This window comes from Ranitomeya imitator, chromosome 4 (assembly GCF_032444005.1).
Source record: "Ranitomeya imitator isolate aRanImi1 chromosome 4, aRanImi1.pri, whole genome shotgun sequence".
Lineage (NCBI taxonomy): Eukaryota > Metazoa > Chordata > Amphibia > Anura > Dendrobatidae > Ranitomeya > Ranitomeya imitator.
The window spans coordinates 41299936-41322151 of record NC_091285.1 but is presented as its reverse complement, the minus strand read 5'-3'; the positions used below and the strand labels follow the sequence as shown (position 1 = coordinate 41322151).

Sequence of the window (22216 nt, the reverse complement as noted above, 5' to 3'; positions counted from 1 at the left end):
AGGTGTATATCGCGCACTGCGTTATACACACCTGCTCCTAGCGCGGTCCCTGCACGTCTGTTCCCCGACGCCGGCAGCTTCTTCCTGTAGTGAGCGGTCACATGGTACCGCTCATTACAGTAATGAATTTGTGGCTCCACCCCTATGGGAGTGGAGTTGGGTCCATATTCATTACTGTAATGAGCGGTACCATGTGACCGCTCGCTACAGGAAGAAGCTGCCGGCGCTGGGGAACCAGCGATGTGCATGGACCGCGTCAGAAGCTTGTGAGTATTATCACACAGCTCTGCTCCCCCTTCCCTGCCGACCCCTGGGTATGACTCGAGTATAGGCCGAGAGGATTACTTTTAGCCCAAAAAAGTGGGCTGAAAACCTCGGCTTATACTCGAGTATGTACGGTAGTTTATTTATGAAGATTTCCACTTAAAATATTGCACAGCCACAGTATATAGCACAGCCACGTAGTATATAGCACAGCCACGTAGTATATAGCACAGCCCACGTAGTATATAGCACAGCCCACGTAGTATATAGCACAACCCACGTAGTATATAGCACAGCCCACGTAGTATATAGCACAGCCCACATAGTATATAGCACAGCCCACGTAGTATATAGCACAGCCCACGCAGTATATAGCACAGCCCACACAGCATTTAAGACAGCCCACGCAGTATATAACACTGTCCACGCAGTATATAGCACAGCCCACGCAGTATATAGCACAGCCCACGCAGTATATAGCACAGCCCACGCAGTATATAGCACAGCCCACGCAGTATATAGCACAGCCCACGCAGTATATAGCACAGCCCATGTAGTATAAAGCACCGCCCACGTAGTATATTGCACAGCCACGTAGTATATTGCACAGCCACGTAGTATATAGCACAGCCCACATAGTATATAGCACAGTGGTGTAGTATATAACACAGGCCACACAGTATATAACACAACCCACGCAGTATATAAAACAGCCCACGTAGTATGTAGCAATGTGGGCACCATATCCCTGTTAAAAAAAACAATTCAAATAAAAAATAGTTATATACTCACCTTCCGGTGGCCCCCGGATCCAGCCCAGGCCTTTAGCGATGCTCCTGGCGACGCTCCGTTCCCAGTGATGCTTTGCGGCAATAACACGTGATGATGTAGCGGTCTCGTGAGACCACTACGTCATCTGGGGTCATTGCTGCAATGCATTCTTGGGACCGGAGCGTCGCGAGGAGCAGGACAGGCTGCTGCGGACGCCGAAAGGTGAGAATATAATGTTTTTTATTTTTAACATTATATGTTTTTACTGTTGATGCTGCATAGGCAGCATCAATAGTAAAAAGTTGGTCACACAGGGTTAATAGCAGCGTTAACGGACTGCATGACACCGCGTTATGCTGCGGTGTAATACAGTCCGTTTAATGGACTGCTAAAACCCTATGTTGCCGCTGACTGGAGGGGAGTATGGAGGGGGCACTGACTGGAGGGGAGTAGGGAGGGGCCAATTCACGGCCAGACTGTGCCTGTTGCTGATTGGTCGCGGCCAGGCGGCCGCAACCAATCAGCTACCCGGGATTTCCGCGACAGACAGACGGAAGTTAGAAACAGACAGAAGTACCCCTTAGACAATTATATAAATAGATAAACAGATTTTTGGATTAAAATCAATGTTGATTTCGGACCACCCCTTATGTACCTCCTTAAAAAGAAATCTAAGGATAGTTGTTTTGGTAGATGAGGGTTTGTTTTGGAGGAAACTCTGGATTGGCCTGTATTTACACTGACCGATGCATTCCTAAGATGATCGTTGCCTGATAAATCGGCTGCTGATCACCCGACAAACGAACAAAACGCTCAGTCGTCAGGTGAAATGATTTTTAAACATGTTTAAAGAAAAAATTCACATTCTCGACAGCACAGCCTCTTGTGTGAACAGGACAAGTGCTGCCGAGAACCATAAAAGTGTATGCGCACAGAACAATCATCTACCGATCGTTCTGTGCTCATGGGAATTGCAGCTAATCCGGTAATTAAACAAGTAGATGACTCCAGTGAGACATCTTTGATATGGAGGAGACCACCTTTGTGTTGCCTCCGTCTAGACTGTGTATCTCACCGCCGGCGGTCACTCTGACGTAGCTGCCGCTGATCATGTCTAATAGACAATTTGTTATTACAGGAATCCCCCATTTGTATTTCCACTGACCTGAGTGTGCGCGAGTCTCTTACCCAAAGCCAAAAAGAAGTCCAGCGACAGTCCACCGTGCAGCTCCTCCGCAAATCTGTTCAGATCCCTGAGAATGAGTCTGAATTATCCGAAACATTCAGTCTGATCCAAGAGCTGAATAGTTCTCGGCTAGTGCTCTCTGATGTCAGCGATGGCACGGTCACCATAGAGCAGACCTCCTGGGCCAACGTCTACGAGTCTCCATCTGACCAGTGTCTTCTTTGTGAAACCCAGTTATACAAGAATGACAAGAAGTGAGTTGCTTTGTTTTTTTCAGTATCTGTTGCGCCAATAATTTTTCCTACTCCCTTATGTAATTTCCGATGAAACCAACACTTACTATTTACCGTAGAGATTACTGGGAAACTAATATTCATTTTTCATTGCCTCCCTACTTTGAGTTGTTCGGTGGGAGACTGACATTTGTGGTCCAACATTCAAGGCCTGAAAATAGACCATCGTTGTATGACTTCCCCAGAAAACCCCTTTAATGGTCTATCTGGAAATTGCCTATTGTAAATTGCAGGTGCTATCCCAAAACTAATATGTATGCATGGATTGATTCACCACCTCTCCATCCACTTTGTATAGGAGCAGTACTGCGCATGCTTCACCACCTCTCCATCCACTGTGTATGGGAGCAGTAGTGCGCATGCTTCACCACCTCTCCATCCACTGTGTATGGGAGCAGTAGTGCGCATGTTTCACCACCACTCCATACACTGTGTATGGGAGCAGTAGTGCGCATGTTTCACCACCTCTCCATCCACTGTGTATAGGAGCAGTAGTGTGCATGTTTCACCACCTCTCCATCCACTGTGTATAGGAGCAGTAGTGCGCATGCTTCACCACCTCTCCATCCACTTTGTATAGGAGCAGTACTGCGCATGTTTCACCACCTCTCCATCCACTGTGTATAGGAGCAGTAGTGCGCATGTTTCACCACCACTCCATACACTGTGTATGGGAGCAGTAGTGCGCATGTTTCACCACCTCTCCATCCACTGTGTATAGGAGCAGTAGTGCGCATGTTTCACCACCTCCCATCCACTGTGTATGGGAGCAGTAGTGCGCATGTTTCACCACCTCTCCATCCACTTTGTATAGGAGCAGTACTGCGCATGCTTCACCACCTCTCCATCCACTGTGTATAGGAGCAGTAGTGCACATGTTTCACCACCTCTCCATCCACTTTGTATAGGAGCAGTAGTGCACATGTTTCACCACCTCTCCATCCACTTTGTATAGGAGCAGTAGTGCACATGTTTCACCACCTCTCCATCCACTTTGTATAGGAGCAGTACTGCGCATGTTTCACCACCTCTCCATCCACTGTGTATAGGAGCAGTAGTGCGCATGTTTCACCACCACTCCATACACTGTGTATGGGAGCAGTAGTGCGCATGTTTCACCACCTCTCCATCCACTGTGTATAGGAGCAGTAGTGCGCATGCTTCACCACCTCTCCATCCACTGTGTATGGGAGCAGTAGTGCGCATGTTTCACCACCTCTCCATCCACTGTATGGGAGCAGTAGTGCGCATGTTTCACCACCTCTCCATCCACTGTGTATAGGAGCAGTAGTGCGCATGTTTCACCACCTCTCCATCCACTATATATGGGAGCAGTAGTGCGCATGCTTCACCACCTCTCCATCCACTGTGTATGGGAGCAGTAGTGCACATGTTTCACCACCTCTCCATCCACTGTGTATGGGAGCAGTAGTGCGCATGCTTCACCCCTCTCCATCCACTGTGTATGGGAGCAGTAGTGCACATGTTTCACCACCTCTCCATCCACTGTGTATGGGAGCAGTAGTGCGCATGTTACACCACCTCTCCATCCACTGTGTATGGGAGCAGTAGTGCACATGCTTCACCACCTCTCCATCCACTGTGTATGGGATCAGTAGTGCGCATGTTTCACCCCTCTCCATCCACTGTATGGGAGCAGTAGTGCACATGTTTCACCACCTCTCCATCCACTGTGTATGGGAGCAGTAGTGCGCATGTTTCACCACCTCTCCATCCACTGTATATGGGAGCAGTAGTGCACATGTTTCACCACCTCTCCATCCACTGTGTATGGGAGCAGTAGTGCACATGTTTCACCACCTCTCCATCCACTGTGTATGGGAGCAGTAGTGCGCATGCTTCACCCCTCTCCATCCACTGTGTATGGGAGCAGTAGTGCACATGTTTCACCACCTCTCCATCCACTGTGTATGGGAGCAGTAGTGCACATGTTTCACCACCTCTCCATCCACTGTGTATGGGAGCAGTAGTGCACATGTTTCACCACCTCTCCATCCACTGTATATGGGAGCAGTAGTGCACATGTTTCACCACCTCTCCATCCACTGTGTATGGGAGCAGTAGTGCACATGTTTCACCACCTCTCCATCCACTGTGTATGGGAGCAGTAGTGCGCATGTTTCACCACCTCTCCATCCACTGTGTATGGGAGCAGTAGTGCGCATGTTTCACCACCTCTCCATCCACTGTGTATAGGAGCAGTAGTGCGCATGTTTCACCACCTCTCCATCCACTGTGTATGGGAGCAGTAGTGCGCATGTTTCACCACCTCTCCATCCACTGTGTATGGGAGCAGTAGTGCGCATGTTTCACCACCTCTCCATCCACTATATATGGGAGCAGTAGGGCGCATGCTTCACCACCTCTCCATCCACTATATATGGGAGCAGTAGGGCGCATGCTTCACCACCTCTCCATCCACTATATATGGGAGCAGTAGTGCGCATGCTTCACCACCTCTCCATCCACTGTGTATGGGAGCAGTAGTGCGCATGTTTCACCACCTCTCCATCCACTGTGTATGGGAGCAGTAGTGCGCATGTTTCACCACCTCTCCATCCACTATATATGGGAGCAGTAGGGCGCATGCTTCACCACCTCTCCATCCGCTATATATGGGAGCAGTAGTGCGCATGCTTCACCACCTCTCCATCCACTGTGTATGGGAGCAGTAGTGCACATGTTTCACCACCTCTCCATCCACTGTGTATGGGAGCAGTAGTGCGCATGTTTCACCACCTCTCCATCCACTGTGTATGGGAGCAGTAGTGCGCATGTTTCACCACCTCTCCATCCACTGTGTATAGGAGCAGTAGTGCGCATGTTTCACCACCTCTCCATCCACTGTGTATAGGAGCAGTAGTGCGCATATTTCACCACCTCTCCATACACTGTGTATGGGAGCAGTAGTGCACATGCTTCACCACCTCTCCATCCACTGTGTATGGGAGCAGTAGTGCACATGTTTCACCACCTCTCCATCCACTGTGTATAGGAGCAGTAGTGCGCATGTTTCACCACCTCTCCATCCACTGTGTATAGGAGCAGTAGTGCGCATGCTTCACCACCTCCATCCACTGTGTATAGGAGCAGTAGTGCGCATGTTTCACCACCTCTCCATCCACTGTGTATAGGAGCAGTAGTGCGCATATTTCACCACCTCTCCATACACTGTGTATGGGAGCAGTAGTGCACATGCTTCACCACCTCTCCATCCACTGTGTATGGGAGCAGTAGTGCACATGTTTCACCACCTCTCCATCCACTGTGTATAGGAGCAGTAGTGCACATGTTTCACCACCTCTCCATCCACTGTGTATGGGAGCAGTAGTGCGCATGCTTCACCACCTCTCCATCCACTGTGTATGGGAGCAGTAGTGCGCATGTTTCACCACCTCTCCATCCACTGTGTATAGGAGCAGTAGTGCGCATGTTTCACCACCTCTCCATCCACTGTGTATAGGAGCAGTAGTGCGCATGCTTCACCACCTCCATCCACTGTGTATAGGAGCAGTAGTGCGCATGTTTCACCACCTCTCCATCCACTGTGTATAGGAGCAGTAGTGCGCATGTTTCACCACCTCCATCCACTGTGTATAGGAGCAGTAGTGCGCATGCTTCACCACCTCTCCATCCACTGTGTATGGGAGCAGTAGTGCGCATGCTTCATCACCTCTCCATCCACTGTGTATGGGAGCAGTAGTGCACATGTTTCATCACCTCTCCATCCACTGTGTATGGGAGCAGTAGTGCACATGTTTCACCACCTCTCCATCCACTATATATGGGAGCAGTAGGGCGCATGTTTCACCACCTCTCCATCCACTGTGTATGGGAGCAGTAGTGCGCATGTTTCACCACCTCTCCATCCACTGTGTATAGGAGCAGTAGTGCGCATGTTTCACCACCTCCATCCACTGTGTATAGGAGCAGTAGTGCGCATGCTTCACCACCTCTCCATCCACTGTGTATGGGAGCAGTAGTGCGCATGCTTCATCACCTCTCCATCCACTGTGTATGGGAGCAGTAGTGCACATGTTTCATCACCTCTCCATCCACTGTGTATGGGAGCAGTAGTGCGCATGTTTCACCACCTCTCCATCCACTATATATGGGAGCAGTAGGGCGCATGTTTCACCACCTCTCCATCCACTGTGTATGGGAGCAGTAGTGCGCATGTTTCATCACCTCTCCATCCACTGTGTATAGGAGCAGTAGTGCGCATATTTCACCACCTCTCCATCCACTGTGTATGGGAGCAGTAGTGCGCATATTTCACCACCTCTCCATCCACTGTGTATGGGAGCAGTAGTGCGCATGCTTCACCACCTCTCCATCCACTGTGTATAGGAGCAGTAGTGCGCATGCTTCACCACCTCTCCATCCACTGTATATGGGAGCAGTAGTGCGCATGTTTCACCACCTCTCCATCCACTGTGTATAGGAGCAGTAGTGCGCATGCTTCACCACCTCTCCATCCACTGTGTATAGGAGCAGTAGTGCGCATATTTCACCACCTCTCCATCCACTGTGTATGGGAGCAGTAGTGCGCATGCTTCACCACCTCTCCATCCACTGTGTATGGGAGCAGTAGTGCACATGTTTCACCACCTCTCCATCCACTGTATATGGGAGCAGTACTGCGCATGCTTCACCACCTCTCCATCCACTGTATATGGGAGCAGTAGTGCGCATGCTTCATCACCTCTCCATCCACTGTGTATGGGAGCAGTAGGGCGCATGTTTCATCACCTCTCCATCCACTGTGTATGGGAGCAGTAGTGCACATGCTTCACCACCTCCATCCACTGTGTATGGGAGCAGTAGTGCGCATGCTTCATCACCTCTCCATCCACTGTGTATGGGAGCAGTAGTGCGCATGCTTCACCACCTCTCCATCCACTGTGTATGGGAGCAGTAGTGCGCATGCTTCACCACCTCTCCATCCACTGTGTATGGGAGCAGTAGGGCGCATGTTTCACCACCTCTCCATCCACTGTGTATGGGAGCAGTAGTGCACATGCTTCACCACCTCTCCATCCACTGTATGGGAGCAGTTGTGCGCATGCTTCACCACCTCTCCATCGACTGTATGGGAGCAGTAGTGCGCATGCTTCACCACCTCTCCATCGACTGTATGGGAGCAGTAGTGCGCATGTTTCACCACCTCTCCATCCATCATTCAATTTATATTCACTTTACCGTACATGTTTATTATTTTCATCATTTATGCTATTGTGATATTTAATCCTTTTATGGATGTGGCAATGGCAAATATATTTGTCTTTTTTTTATTTTCATTTTTTTTTTTTTACTTAAAAGCTGAATTTTTTCATTTTTTTTTTATCACTCTATCGAAGCATGCAGTTTTTATATTTATTGGTGTATGTATAGCAAAATTGAAGTTATCTCATATACAACCAGCCTCAGGGTCTGCTCCTTAGAAGCAGGGAGATGGCAATGGGCGCCTTCAGTTAGGCTCCTGGCTGCTGTGGCATGCTGCAGCCACATTGTGGTCCCATTAATATCCTGCATTCTCATTGTGAGAAGTGCGGTGGGAGCCTATCCATGTGCACAGCAGTGATTGTACCGTTTAATTGCCGCAGTCAGTGATCGCCAAAGGCTAGCTCTGGTCACTGCAGATACTGACTGTATAACACATCCTCCGATTATGCTGGAGGCTCAACTCTTGGGCCCGCTACATACATGGTGACCCTAAATAGTACTTACTATTATGTCCCACTTTGGGAATTGTTTACTAGGCTCTAGTGTGAATGACGGTGACAGAGGAATAAGATTGTGATCCGTGTCATTGGGAATATGACAAACTCTGTACTTTACTGTGAAATGCGTTGGTGCTACAAAAGTAGCAGGAAGCGAATGATTAGTAATGTACAACGAGGGCATTTTAATAATGTATGGTATGTTATCCGAACATGGCCATTATGTGGATCCACATGACTCTCTCTGATATCCACACATATATGAGCCTATAACTGCCACTATCCAAGAGAGGCAGCTTCTTAAGGCTAAAGCTCAGGTGTCGGGGGGCTCAATACTGGATTCCACACTAGAAGAAACTTAGACTTTTCTTTGTTTGGACAAACGGTAATTTCGCAATCCGCTCTTCCTATCTAGTAACTCTGCAGCCGGCGCTCATGACTGCTGGTTATTAACAGCAACCCATCTGCAGCCGGTGACCACTCAGGTGAAGGTCTGTCTGAACCCCCAGTGTCTGGCACTGCACAGCTTCAGTGACATCTATACCGGTATGTATAATAAAAAATGCACATTTATTATAAGGTGCACCGGGACGGAGGAGAGTATACGGATTATACGGTAGATGTGGAAACTACCAAACCTTCTGGGTATGTTATATGCTTAAAATGTGTGTGTATGTATGTGTGTGTGTATATGATATATATATACAGTTAGGTCCATATACATTTGGACAGAGACAACATTTTTCTAATTTTGGTTATAGACATTACCACAATAAATTTAAAAACAAAAACAATTCAGATGCAGTTGGAGTTCAGACTTTCAGCTTTCATTTGAGGGTATCCACATTAAAATTGGATGAAGGGTTTAGGAGTTTCAGCTCCTTAACATGTGCCACCCTGTTTTTAAAGGGACCAAAAGTAATTGGACAATTGACTCCAAGGATATTTCATGGACAGGTGTGGGCAATCCCTTCGTTATGTCATTCTCAATTAAGCAGATAAAAGGCCTGGAGTTGATTTGAGGTGTGGTGCTTGCATTTGGAAGGTTTTGCTGTGAAGTAAACATGCGGTCAAAGGAGCTCTCCATGCAGGTGAAACCAGCCATCCTTAAGCTGCGAAAACAGAAAAAACCCACCCGAGAAATTGCTACAATATTAGGAGTGGAAACCCTCAAATGAAAGCTGAAAGTCTGAACTTCAACTGCATCTGAATTGTTTTGTTTAAAATTCATTGTGGTAATGTCTATAACCAAAATTAGAAAAATGTTGTCTCTGTCCAAATATATATGGACGTAACTGTGTGTGTGTGTGTATATATATATAATATTACCACAATGAATTTTAATATATATAGCTATTGAACCCGTTCTACGCCCGGGTGGCGAGCATTTATATTGGTATATGGTCTCCATCCTGGTATGTGCTGCTCCATCCTGCGTCCCCATCCTGTCATGTGCTGCTCCATCCTGCATCCCCATCCTGTCATGTGCTGCTCCCATCCTGCGCCCCCATCCTGTCATGTGCTGCTCCATCCTGCGTCCCCATCCTGTCATGTGCTGCTCCATCCTGCGCCCCCATTCTGTCATGTGCTGCTCCATCCTGCGTCCCCATCCTGTCATGTGCTGCTCCATCCTGCGTCCCCATCCTCATGTGCTGCTCCCATCCTGCGCCCCCATCCTGTCATGTGCTGCTCCATCCTGCGCCCCCATTCTGTCATGTGCTGCTCCATCCTGCGCCCCCATTCTGTCATGTGCTGCTCCCATCCTGCGCCCCCGTTCTGTCATGTGCTGCTCCCATCCTGCGCCTCCATTCTGTCATTTGCTGCTCCCATCCTGTCATGTGCTGCTCCCATCCTGCGCCCCCGTTCTGTCATGTGCTGCTCCAAACCTGCGCCCCCGTTCTGTCATGTGCTGCTCCCATCCTGCGCCCGTTCTGTCATGTGCTGCTGCCATCCTGCTCCCGTTCTGTCATGTGCTGCTGCCATCCTGTCCCCGTTCTGTCATGTGCTGCTCCCATCCTGCGCCACCATTGTATGATATGCCCCCCATAAGACGCTCCAGTGTGTATGCCCCCGTATGCTGCTGCCATATAAAAAAATAAAAAAAATACCATACTCACCTATTGTCCGGCTCCACTGCAGGTGTGTCTTCAAGAAAATGGCGCCGGAAAGCGCGGACTGCGCAGGCGCCGATTCCGGCAGCAGGAATCGGCGCCTGCGCAATCTGCGCTTTCCGGCGCCATTTTCTTGAAGACACACTCCGGCTCCTCTGCCTGTGACTGGTAAGTCAGAGGGCGGCGCCGGCGCGCATTAAGCGCGTCATCGCGCCCTCTGAACTGTCACAGCAGAGGAGCCGGGAGACGGAGCCGCACGCAGCGCTGGAACGGGGAAAGGTGAATATACTTACCCTCCTGGCGGTCCCTGACTCTCCGGTGGAGATCGCGGTGTGCGTTCAGTGTTTACGCATACCGCGATCTCCTGGGAGCGTCACTCTGTGGGGGCCAGACTGCGCCGGCGCTTGCGCCTGCGCAGTCCGTAAAGGCTTCGGACAGAGTGATGCTCCCAGCGTTATATTATAGATATATATATGTGTATATATATCTGTGTATATATCAAAATGTATACTGTATATACATATACAGTCATGGCGGAAATTGTTGTCCCCCTTTAAATTTTTCAGTAAATGGAGCATCTCTCCTGAAAAGTATTGAAATTACACATGTTTTTTCCTTTGTGTGTATTGGAATAACCCAAAAAAGGGAAAATAGGACATCATTTCACACAAAACCCCAAAATGGTCCAGACAAAATTGTTGGCACCTTTCCAAAATTATGGCTAAACAACTTTGTTTCAAGCATGTGATGCTCGTTCAAACTCACCTGTGGCAAGTAACAGGTGTAGGGAAATATGAAAATCACACATGAAACCAGATAAAAAGGGGAGAATTCGGCTTAATCTTTGTATTGTGTGAAAAATTAATGAAAGGTTGCAACATAGGATAGTCCGAATGGTGGATTAGCAGCCCCAATCAGGTTCCAAAGAAATCTAACGGGAACCTGTCACCAAAAAAAATGCGAATCTGGAGGCACCATGTTATAGAGCAGAAGGAGCTGAGTAGATAGATATATAGTATTGTCAGGAAAGGTTCCACATGAACTGTGTTTTCATCATTTAATCCTCTTTCTGTGCAGTTCTCTCTGTATGCACAGTTATAACTACATTTTCTGGAACAATTTCCAGGGTGCCAATACTTTCATCCATGACTGTGCACATGTCCTGATCATGACAGAAGTTTAAAATGGGTCTTGACAGTAGCATCATTGGGCTTAAATTGCATGGATCTGAGGGAACTCTGATCTTGGCCATTGTAGCAAATGTTGACCGCGCCATCTACTGTAACAACCATTACATCCATGTGTGGCAAGAACACCACAACGTGGGTATAATGGCGCATCCTTTTTCCCAAAAAAGGTAAATCTGACTTGGAGCCTGTCTGAGTTCATCAGGTCCAGAGAGGATTTATTTATTGTGTCTGATGTGCGGTCGGTATATATTTTTGGGTCTGGTGAAGGACCATATATGCATTATTTTGCCTGTAAATCTGATGTAAATCTGTAATTTTTTTTTTTTTTGGTGGGGAGGGGGGTTACATGCACTATTCGGGACAAGTCCTAGATACATGGACATTTACCCAGTGTACAAGGTGGGTCACATTATACGCCCATTTCAGAATCTCCCTTCTCAAAAGCTGAAGCCAGTGTATCCTGCTCATCATTACTGCAGTGAGTGGTGAGGAATCGAACGTTTCCCTAAAGATGGATAATAAAGTGATAAGCGAATAATAAGACTTGACCTAAAACTACGGGTGAACTTCTTACACCGCTCCTCTGATTGTCCCACACCTCTCATTATTGCAAATCTCCAATTTCCAGTAAAATTCTATAATCAGAAGTTTATGCAGTTGTTTTTTTTTCATGAACGGTTTCCTTATAATGTTTCCATTCTCATTATCAGGACTCTTCAATGTGGGGAACAGGCTTCTGGTTAGTATAGATCTTCTTTTTTCTATCCGGAACCAAATAAAAATAGGAGAAGATCCCAAAACGTCCATCAGCAACATCTTGGAGTCCGTGCAGAGTCAATCAGGTAAAGCCTTATAGAGTTAATACAAGCATGGTGCCGAATGTCCTAAACTTTCATCAGTCTTCACTAGAGAGGTGTTTGCGAGACTTTGATGCATTGACCAGGTCAATAGTCTCTGGACGCTGGACGGGAGGCTCGCGAATGTCTTTCCTTCCAGGATCAATGGCTTAGCTTTTGATTAGCTAGGCTGGTGTGACGCCATCATTGCAGCGTGATTCACAGATGACGTCACACCAGCACGGCTAATCAAAAACCTCGGCAGGGGTCACCCAAAAAGTAAGATATTCGCGAGACTACTGACCTGGCTGACGGACGCGTATTCTCCTGAATCGGTGCGCCCATCTTCAAAAGTTTCATGGTTTTTAAAGGCTATGGACACTTTTTTGCTTGTTTATTACGACATTGTATGACGGTGTGACTAAAAAACGTTTTTACCAATTATTTTGATGAAGCATTGTAAAAAGATATGGCCTCCCTTGAGGACCTTTTTTTTAACTTACATGTACCGTATATACTCGAGTATAAGCCGAGATTTTCAGCCCAAATTTTAGGGCTGAAAGTGCCCCCCTCGGCTTATACTCGAGTCACGGTAGCGGTGGGGTCGGCAGGTGAGGGGGTGAGGGCGCTGAGGTATACTTACCTAGTCCCAGCGATCCTCGCGCTGTCCCTGCCGTCCCACGGGCTTCGGCGCTGCAGCTTCTTCCCCTCTTCAGCGGTCACGTGGGACCGCTCATTACAGAAATGAATAAGCGGCTCCACCTCCCATAGGGGCGGAGCCGCTTATTCATTTCTCTAATCAGCGGTGCCGGTGACCGCTGATAGAGAAAGAAGCTGCAGCGCCGAAGACCAGGCAGAGGGACAGCGCGAGGATCGCCAGGACTAGGTAAGTATAGCATATTCACCTGTCCTCGTTCCAGCCGCCGAGCGTCGCTCCATCTTCCCGGCCGGCGCCTCCATCTTCCCGGCGTCTGCGCTCTGACTGATCAGGCAGAGGGCGCGATGACGCATATAGTGTGCGCGGCGCCCTCTGCCTGATCAGTCAGAGCAGAGACGCCGGGAAGATGGAGGCGCCGGAACGAGACGCTGGGAGCTGCAATCAAGGGAGGTGAGTATGTGTTTTTTTTTTTTTATTGCAGCAGTAGCAGCGGCAGCACAGATTAATGTGGAGCATCTATGGGGCACAATGAACGGTGCAGAGCACCGTATATGGCACAGCAATGGGGCACAATGAACGGTGCAGAGCACCGTATAAGGCACAGCTAGGGGGCACAATGAACGGTGCAGAGCACCGTATAAGGCACAGCTATGGGGCACAGTGAACGGTGCAGAGCACCGTATAAGGCACAGCTAGGGGGCACAATGAACGGTGCAGAGCACCGTATAAGGCACAGCTAGGGGGCACAATGAACGGTGCAGAGCACCGTATAAGGCACAGCTAGGGGGCACAGTGAACGGTGCAGGGCACCGTATAAGGCACAGCTATGGGGCACAGTGAACGGTGCAGAGCACCGTATAAGGCACAGCTAGGGGGCACAATGAACGGTGCAGAGCACCGTATAAGGCACAGCTAGGGGGCACAATGAACGGTGCAGAGCACCGTATAAGGCACAGCTAGGGGGCACAGTGAACGGTGCAGGGCACCGTATAAGGCACAGCTAGGGGGCACAATGAACGGTGCAGAGCACCGTATAAGGCACAGCAATGGGGCACAATGAACGGTGCAGAGCACCGTATAAGGCACAGCTAGGGGGCACAATGAACGGTGCAGGGCACCGTATATGGCACATCTATGGGGCACAATGAACGGTGCAGAGCACCGTATAAGGCACAGCTATGGGGCACAGTGAACGGTGCAGAGCACCGTATAAGGCACAGCTAGGGGGCACAATGAACGGTGCAGAGCACCGTATAAGGCACAGCTAGGGGGCACAATGAACGGTGCAGAGCACCGTATAAGGCACAGCTAGGGGGCACAGTGAACGGTGCAGGGCACCGTATAAGGCACAGCTAGGGGGCACAATGAACGGTGCAGAGCACTGTATAAGGCACAGCTAGGGGGCACAATGAACGGTGCAGAGCACCGTATATGGCACAGCTAGGGGGCACAATGAACGGTGCAGAGCACCGTATAAGGCACAGCTAGGGGGCACAATGAACGGTGCAGAGCACCGTATAAGGCACAGCTAGGGGGCACAATGAACGGTGCAGAGCACTGTATAAGGCACAGCTAGGGGGCACAATGAACGGTGCAGAGCACCGTATAAGGCACAGCTAGGGGGCACAGTGAACGGTGCAGAGCACCGTATAAGGCACAGCTAGGGGGCACAGTGAACGGTGCAGAGCACCGTATAAGGCACAGCTAGGGGGCACAATGAACGGTGCAGGGCACCGTATATGGCACAGCTAGGGGGCACAGTGAACGGTGCAGAGCACCGTATAAGGCACAGCTAGGGGGCACAGTGAACGGTGCAGAGCACTGTATATGGCACAGCTAGGGGGCACAGTGAACGGTGCAGAGCACTATATGGGGCACAGCTATGGGGAAATATGAATGGTGTAGAGCACTATATGTGGCACAGCTATGGGGAAATATGAACGGTGCAGAGCACTATATGGCACAGCTATGGGGAAATAATGATCTATTTTTATTTTTGAAATTCACCGGTAAATGCTGCATTTCCACCCTAGGCTTATACTCGAGTCAATAAGTTTTCCCAGTTTTTTGTGGCAAAATTAGGGGGGTCGGCTTATACTCGGGTCGGCTTATACTCGAGTATATACGGTATGTATTTTGAGCTAAAATAATTTTTTATTTAAAAAATTTTGCACCGTTTTTCTTTTAGTGGCTGTTCAGATAGGAGAGTTTCTAACTCCTTTATCTGTGTGTTTGTGAGCTCCTTTTGGCTGATTTATAACCATATTAGAGTTCATACCCCAACTTTGGGATGGGCGGAAAAACTGATTAAAAAAAGTTACAAGTTGACTGGCTGTTTTTCAGGGAACCCATTCTGCATTTAGGAATGTACAGGAAAACAAACAACCTATAAAAACCGTATGTTGCAAAAAAAATTTAATGAAACCCTAACGCATATCAAAAATTATTTTAAGGCCAAAATATATGGATTTAATAAAATCTAGAGTTCCCAGTGGCGTCCATGTCCGTTACATTTATATCTTGCTTGATTTTATTCTTTTTGCACACCGGCATCAGGGGCTTATCTACAGCATTCTGTAATGCTGTAGATAAGCCCCCGATGTATCCTGTAAGATGAGAAATAGAGGTTAGATTATACTCACCCAGGGGCAATCCGGTTCCGGTTCGATGGGCGTCGCGGTCCGGCGCCTTCTATCTTCATGAGATGACGTCCTCTTCACGCTGCGATTCCAGCGCATGTGTACTCTTGTCTGCCCTGTTGAGGAAAGTACTGCAGTGTTCAGGTGCCGGGCCTCTCTGACCTGCGCACTGCAGTACTTTGCTCTGCCCTAAACAGAGCAGACAAAGTACGCCTGCGCCGGAGCTGCGTTGTGAAGACAAGAAGAGGATGTCATCTGATGAAGATAGAAGGCGCCGGACCGCGACGCCCATCGAACCGGAACCGGATTGCTTGCCCCTGGGTGAGTATATATTTATATACCATATATTTTTTCTTGGTGTCAATAAAACTATTTTGGAAGGGGATTACACGGTGCCTTGGATTGTTGGATTACGTGCCGTTTTCATAACCCAGTGGAGGGGCTGTACCAAGTTTGTACGGGTTTCGGAGTGGTGCATGGGGTACATTCTTTAGAAACGTAAGAGACTAGTCGGACAGGCGGTTCCCCTGCGGCTTCTCCCCACCCGCTTCCTTGTAGTACCATGTCTCTCCCTATACATGAACTCAGGAAGAGACCTGTCAGTCCCTTGCATCAGGCAGGAGAAGCTGTCAGGCACACACTTGTCCGACTAGTCTACCATGTAGCTTGGTCCTTTTTAATTTTCAAAATCACACATGTGGCTGAAATCATGCAGCTAGTGTCTGACACATACTGCCTGTGGATTGGTCAGAATTTATCAGCTGTCAGGTTCCCTTTAAATCTGTTTTTCCCTGACAAGACTAATTTCCAGCACATTGTGGTGTCATGTGACATAGCCCTTTATAATCTATGGAGGGGAGGAGCAGAGAGAGGAAACAGGCAGATGGAGACATAGCAAGATTGTGCTGAGCTTTCTAACAAGTCTTGTATCTGATCCCAAAGCTGGATTCGCATCTACACAGCGCACTACTTCTGTAAATTGTCCTCCATGCTGGTACTGCTCCTGTCGGTGTGGTAACTAGGGTATAAGGAGTAGGAATCCTTCCCTGTGCGCTGAGCTGTGCTGTGCATGGCTGAAAGCACCACTAGCTCAAGATGGATTGCAAATTAACAGATAGATCATGCAGAGCAGGAATCTGGTGAAAGTGCAGGATACAACAGCTTATTCGGAAAAGTTACTGGAATGTAGATTATTCTTTGATGTCTGCTCTATTTTCTCCACTTAGAGAAGATCCTGAGTCCAGAAGAGCTGCTGGCGATGCAGGAGCTGCTGAGCTGCGGATATTGGGCTTTTGAGTGCCTCACTATCCGGGATTATAATGACATGATCTGTGGTATATGTGGCGTTGCACCAAAAGTGGAAATAGCACAGAGAAATGTAGAGAACACATTGACGCTGACTAACATTGAGGTAATGTGATTTCACCACTAGGAATTCTTGAGACTACTCCTTTAAAAGGAATCTGTCAGCAGGGTTTTGCAAAAGAATCTGAGAGCAGCATGATGTAGGGGCAGAGACCCTGATTCCAGCAATGTGTCACTTACTGGGCTGCTTGGTGTAGTTTTGATATAATCCCTGTTGTAGATGTACCACTGGTGTGAATGCTGAGCTGTGTATAACCCCGCCCACATCACTGATTGGCAGTTTCCTGTGTACACTATCAGCAAGCTGCCAATCAGTGGTGGGGGTGGGGTTATAGATCAGCTTGACTGGCCTGCACGTGGGACCTAGTGCTGTAGTGACAATCTCCTAATAAAACCCTGATTGTATTGAAACTACAACAGCCTGCTGAACAAGTGACATATCGCTGGAATCATACTCTCAGACCCTACATTATGCTGTTGTCGGATGAAATGGCAAAACCACCTGGTGACATTCCCTTTGATTATATATGACTGTGTCATTGTAGCAACCAGTAGACGATTGCTTTTGCTCCTTTATCCTCAGTTTACTTGGCCGGAGTTTTTAACAACTAATGAAGTGAGCATGGAGGATTTCTGGTCCATGCTGGAAAATGAAGTCTTGGAACAAGCCGCCTTTCCCTCCAGTATTCCCATCACAAAGTTTGATGCCTCCATCATCTCCCCATTCTTCCCTCCACTGATGAGAGGATCAGTGGTAGAAAACAGCGAGAGCTTCAAGAACCTGGAAATCAAGAGGGTTGTAGGTGAGTTTACACTCGGAGCGTCCGGGGCCACGTGTCAGAGAAAGTACGTCTAAGAGATGTTGTATTACTCCGTTTGCAAAAGCCATAATTGACACAAAATATAGGGTCCTCATAGATCACTTTTTACACCGTGTACAACTCCAAAACATCCAAACAGGCCAAGTTATATGTTAACATAGGAACCCTTCTGTGATATCACCTTCACAATTCTTGCATCCATTGAACTTGTGAGTTTTTGGAGAGTTTCTGCTTGTATTTCTTCGCCTCCCAGAGCTGCTGTTTCGATGTGAACGGCCTCCCACCCTCATAGATCTTGTGCTTGATGATACTCCAAAGGTTCTCTATAGGGTTGAGGTCAGGTGAAGATGTGGCCACACCATGAGTTTATCTCCTTTTATGCCCATAGCAGCCTATGACTCCGAGGTTTCTTTGCAGCATGAGATGGGGCATTGTCAGGCATGAAGATGATTTTGCTCCTGAAAGCACGTTTCTGCTGTTTAGACCATGGAAGAAAGTTGTCAGTCAGAAACTCTATATACTTTGCCGAGGTCATTTTCACACCTTCAGGAACCTTAAAGGGCCCTACCAGCTTTTTCCCCATGATTCCGGCCCAAAACATGACTCCTCCACCTCCTTGCTGACATCGCAGCCTTGTTGGGACATTGTGGCCTCCACCAACCATCCACTACTCCATCCATCTGGACCATCCAGGGTTGCTCGACACTCATCAGTAAACAAGACTCTTTGGAAATTAGTCTTCATGTATGTCTGGGCCCACTACAACCGTTTCTGCTTGTGAGCACTGTTTTGGGGTGGCCGAATAGTAGGTTTATGCACCACAGCAAGCCGTTGAAGGATCCTACACCTTGAGGTTTGAGGGACTCCAGAGGCACCAGCAGCTTCAAATAACTGTTTGCTGCTTTGTAATGGTATTTTGGCAGCTGCTCTTAATCCAATTAATTTGTCTGGCAGAAACCTTCCTCATTATGCCTTTATCTGCATGAACTCTGTCTGTGCTCTGTTTCAGTCACAAATCTCTTCACAGTATGATGATCACTCTTAAGTTTTCGTGGAATATCTAATTTTTTCATACCTTGTCCAAGGCATTGCACTATTTAATGCTTTTCAGCAGCAGAGAGATCCTTTTTATTTCCCATATTGCTTGAAACCTGTGGCCTGCTTAATAATGTGGAACATCATTTTTAAGTAGTTTTACTTTAATTAGAATCTCCTGGAAAACTAATTATCACGTGTTTAAGATTGATTTCAGTGATCCGTTGAGCCCTGAGACACAATACCATCCATGAGTTTATTTGAAAAACAAAATAATTAAATGTTTATGACACTTAAATCCAATTTGCATAATAATTTGGAAGACTGTGTATAGGCAGTGCCTTAAAGGGATGATTTGTCGACCTAGAGCAGTGAAGAATACTAAGGCCGTGTTCACATCTCATTCGACATACTCATTTGTGGCTTCGTCGAGGTTTCGGTTTGAAAAATTATGTTTGGAAAGAAATCCTGACGAAGCTACAAGCGCATGGCAGAAACAGAAGGTGAACATAGCCTAATGGACACAGACTGATCTCTGCCCATAATGAGTGCCGATCAATGTTCTAACAAGTCAATCAATGCTTGTTTAAAGGGGATGTCCTTAATATAAGTCAGTGGCGATCCAACACCTGCAACCTGCAGCAGCCGGATGTAGACACTGAACAGCGCCGCTCCATACACGGTGGCTGCTGCTGGTACTGCAGCTCATCTCCTATTCCATATAGCTCCATTCATTGTTTTTATCCTGCTTCCCCAGAGACGACGATAACTAATCTGTTGGGGTACCAGGTGTTAGACCCCCTCTCTGATAAATCCAATCCAGATCCCAGCTGGTGGAAGTCTTAGTTTGTGGTGCATGTTCTGCCCAATATTTGCACAATCTTAAATGTAGCGCAACTTACTCTGGCGCTGTGTTAATTAAGCTGGCTAACGAACTGCCCATTAGCCGTACGGTATTCCATCGACACCTTTGTCTGTTCTGATTGCAGGTAATGGCAGCGCCCTTGCCAGACTTCTTCATGACGGGACCCTGAAGCTGGACGATTTACACCAGCTCCGGACTGAAGAGCTGCAGGAGATGCTGACGCTTTGTGGGATTCCTTTTGGCATCACAGATACCAAGGTGAAGGTTGTCGCTCTCATGGCTCGTTTTCTGGAGTCCTATTTCCATTGTGGGTCAATATTGTAATATCAAGTACTGCTCAACACCAGTTTCCTGCCCTTAAAACACTTTGAAATGTGGCAGACCACGAAGTTCCATGAACATTGTGCGACTTTTAGTGTTTTAACGCCAGTCCTGTCCAACGCCAACAAAGTGGGTAGAGCAAAGGCAATACTGGGGCACGGCAACACCCGTCCGTCTAATACACGTTCAGTTGTGGCTTACCCTACTCCAGAATTCTTACTCCAGTCTCTGACTCGGAATGGAGTGAGATCTCTGGCAAGGCGCACACCACTTGTACGATGTGACTGATTCATTAAATGGCGTACCCCTCTTAAACGGGATACTGATCGTCTATCCTTAGTATAGGGATTCAAGCTTCAGGAGGCTAATTTGCATATTCCAGGTGCCTTCTGGGAGAAGCGAAGTCTCCCTAAGCTAGAAGATCGTTGGGTACAGCCGGGACCAGCTGCTTCGAAAGCATCACCAAACCAGGGATTCAAGCTTCAGGAGGCTAATTTGCATATTCCAGGTGCCTTCTGGGAGAAGCGAAGTCTCCCTAAGCTAGAAGATCGTTGGGTACAGCCGGGACCAGCTGCTTCGAAAGCATCACCAAACCAGGGATTCAAGCTTCAGGAGGCTAATTTGCATATTCCAGGTGCCTTCTGGGAGAAGCGAAGTCTCCCTAAGCTAGAAGATCGTTGGGTACAGCCGGGACCAGCTGCTTCGAAAGCATCACCAAACCTTTGCCTGTAGGACATTATTGCAAGAGAGCTTGGCTGAGTAGATTACACAAGAAGGAAAACACACAGCAAGTCAGCAGGATCTAGGAGCAACATGGCAGATGTGACAACCTACATGGTGAGCTGCAGCATGTGCTACATGTTCACAGATCGACCAGAAGAAGAATCCAATTTCACCTGTCAGAAGTGTAGACTAGTGGCCCTTTTAGAAGAAAAGGTGCGGGGTCTGGAAGAAAGAATAGCAACTTTGAAACTCATCAAAGAGAATGAAGACTTTCTAGACAGAACAGAAGCATCTCTACTGGTCACAGAAGGTGCAAAAAGTGTCAGAGAACCTCCAAAAGCAGATGAGTGGAAGCATGTGACCAAAAGAAGCAAGAAGACCATGGAGAAATCACCAACCACACAACTGAAGAACCGATATCAAATCTTTGTAGAGGATGAAGATGGCACACCTAAGAATGAAGCAATACCAGCAAGCAAAAAAGAAAAGGGCACACAGCAACAAGTGACAGCAAAAAGTACAGCCAAGAAGCAACGAAGAGTGGTGGTGGTGGGAGACTCACTACTGAGAGGCACCGAAGCAGCCATCTGCAGACCGGACATAACTGCAAGAGAAGTATGCTGCCTTCCAGGTGCGATGATCAAGGATGTGACCGATAGGATACCAAAGCTCTTCAGCTCCAAGGACGTCCACCCATTTCTTCTGATACATGTTGGCACCAATGACACGGCAAGGAAGGACCTACCGACAATCTGCAAGGACTTTGAAGAGTTGGGGAAGAAAGTAAAGGAACTGGATGCACAGGTAGTTTTTTCTTCTATCCTTCCAGTAGATGGGCATGGCACCAGGAGATGGAACAGGATCCTTGATGCAAACAACTGGCTAAGACGATGGTGCAGACAACAAGGATTTGGATTCCTGGACCACGGTGTGAATTACTGGTATGATGGACTCCTCGCCAGAGACGGACTACACCTCAACAAACCTGGGAAACACACATTCGCCAGAAGACTCGCTACACTCATCAGGAGGGCGTTAAACTAGAAGAAGAGGGGACGGGAAGAAAAACATTAGACTCGAACAAAGACGACCCAGGAAAACATACTCAGATGGGAGGTAAGAACATTTCTAAAACAATCCACAGTGAGGAGATTGGAACAAAACAAAATCCTCTAAACTGCATGCTCGCAAACGCCAGAAGCCTGACAAACAAGATGGAAGAACTAGAAGCAGAAATATCTACAGGTAACTTTGACATAGTGGGAATAACCGAGACATGGTTAGATGAAAGCTATGACTGGGCAGTTAACTTACAGGATTACAGTCTGTTTAGAAAGGATCGTAAAAATCGGAGAGGAGGAGGGGTTTGTCTCTATGTAAAGTCTTGTCTAAAG

General features: G+C 47.8%; 1 protein-coding gene across 2 annotated transcripts in view; it reads left to right on the top strand.

The window, feature by feature from the left end:
* Window positions 1-22216, top strand: part of HMGXB3 (HMG-box containing 3) — a 78120-nt gene that overhangs the window by 37844 nt on the left and 18060 nt on the right. For both annotated transcript variants that reach the window (XM_069763589.1, XM_069763590.1), the window contains exons 12-17: window positions 2174-2475; window positions 8674-8804; window positions 12270-12401; window positions 16919-17103; window positions 17641-17860; window positions 19903-20036. In XM_069763589.1, coding sequence (XP_069619690.1) covers window positions 2174-2475; window positions 8674-8804; window positions 12270-12401; window positions 16919-17103; window positions 17641-17860; window positions 19903-20036 — 1104 coding nt within the window. The remainder of the gene's footprint in view (window positions 1-2173; window positions 2476-8673; window positions 8805-12269; window positions 12402-16918; window positions 17104-17640; window positions 17861-19902; window positions 20037-22216) is intronic.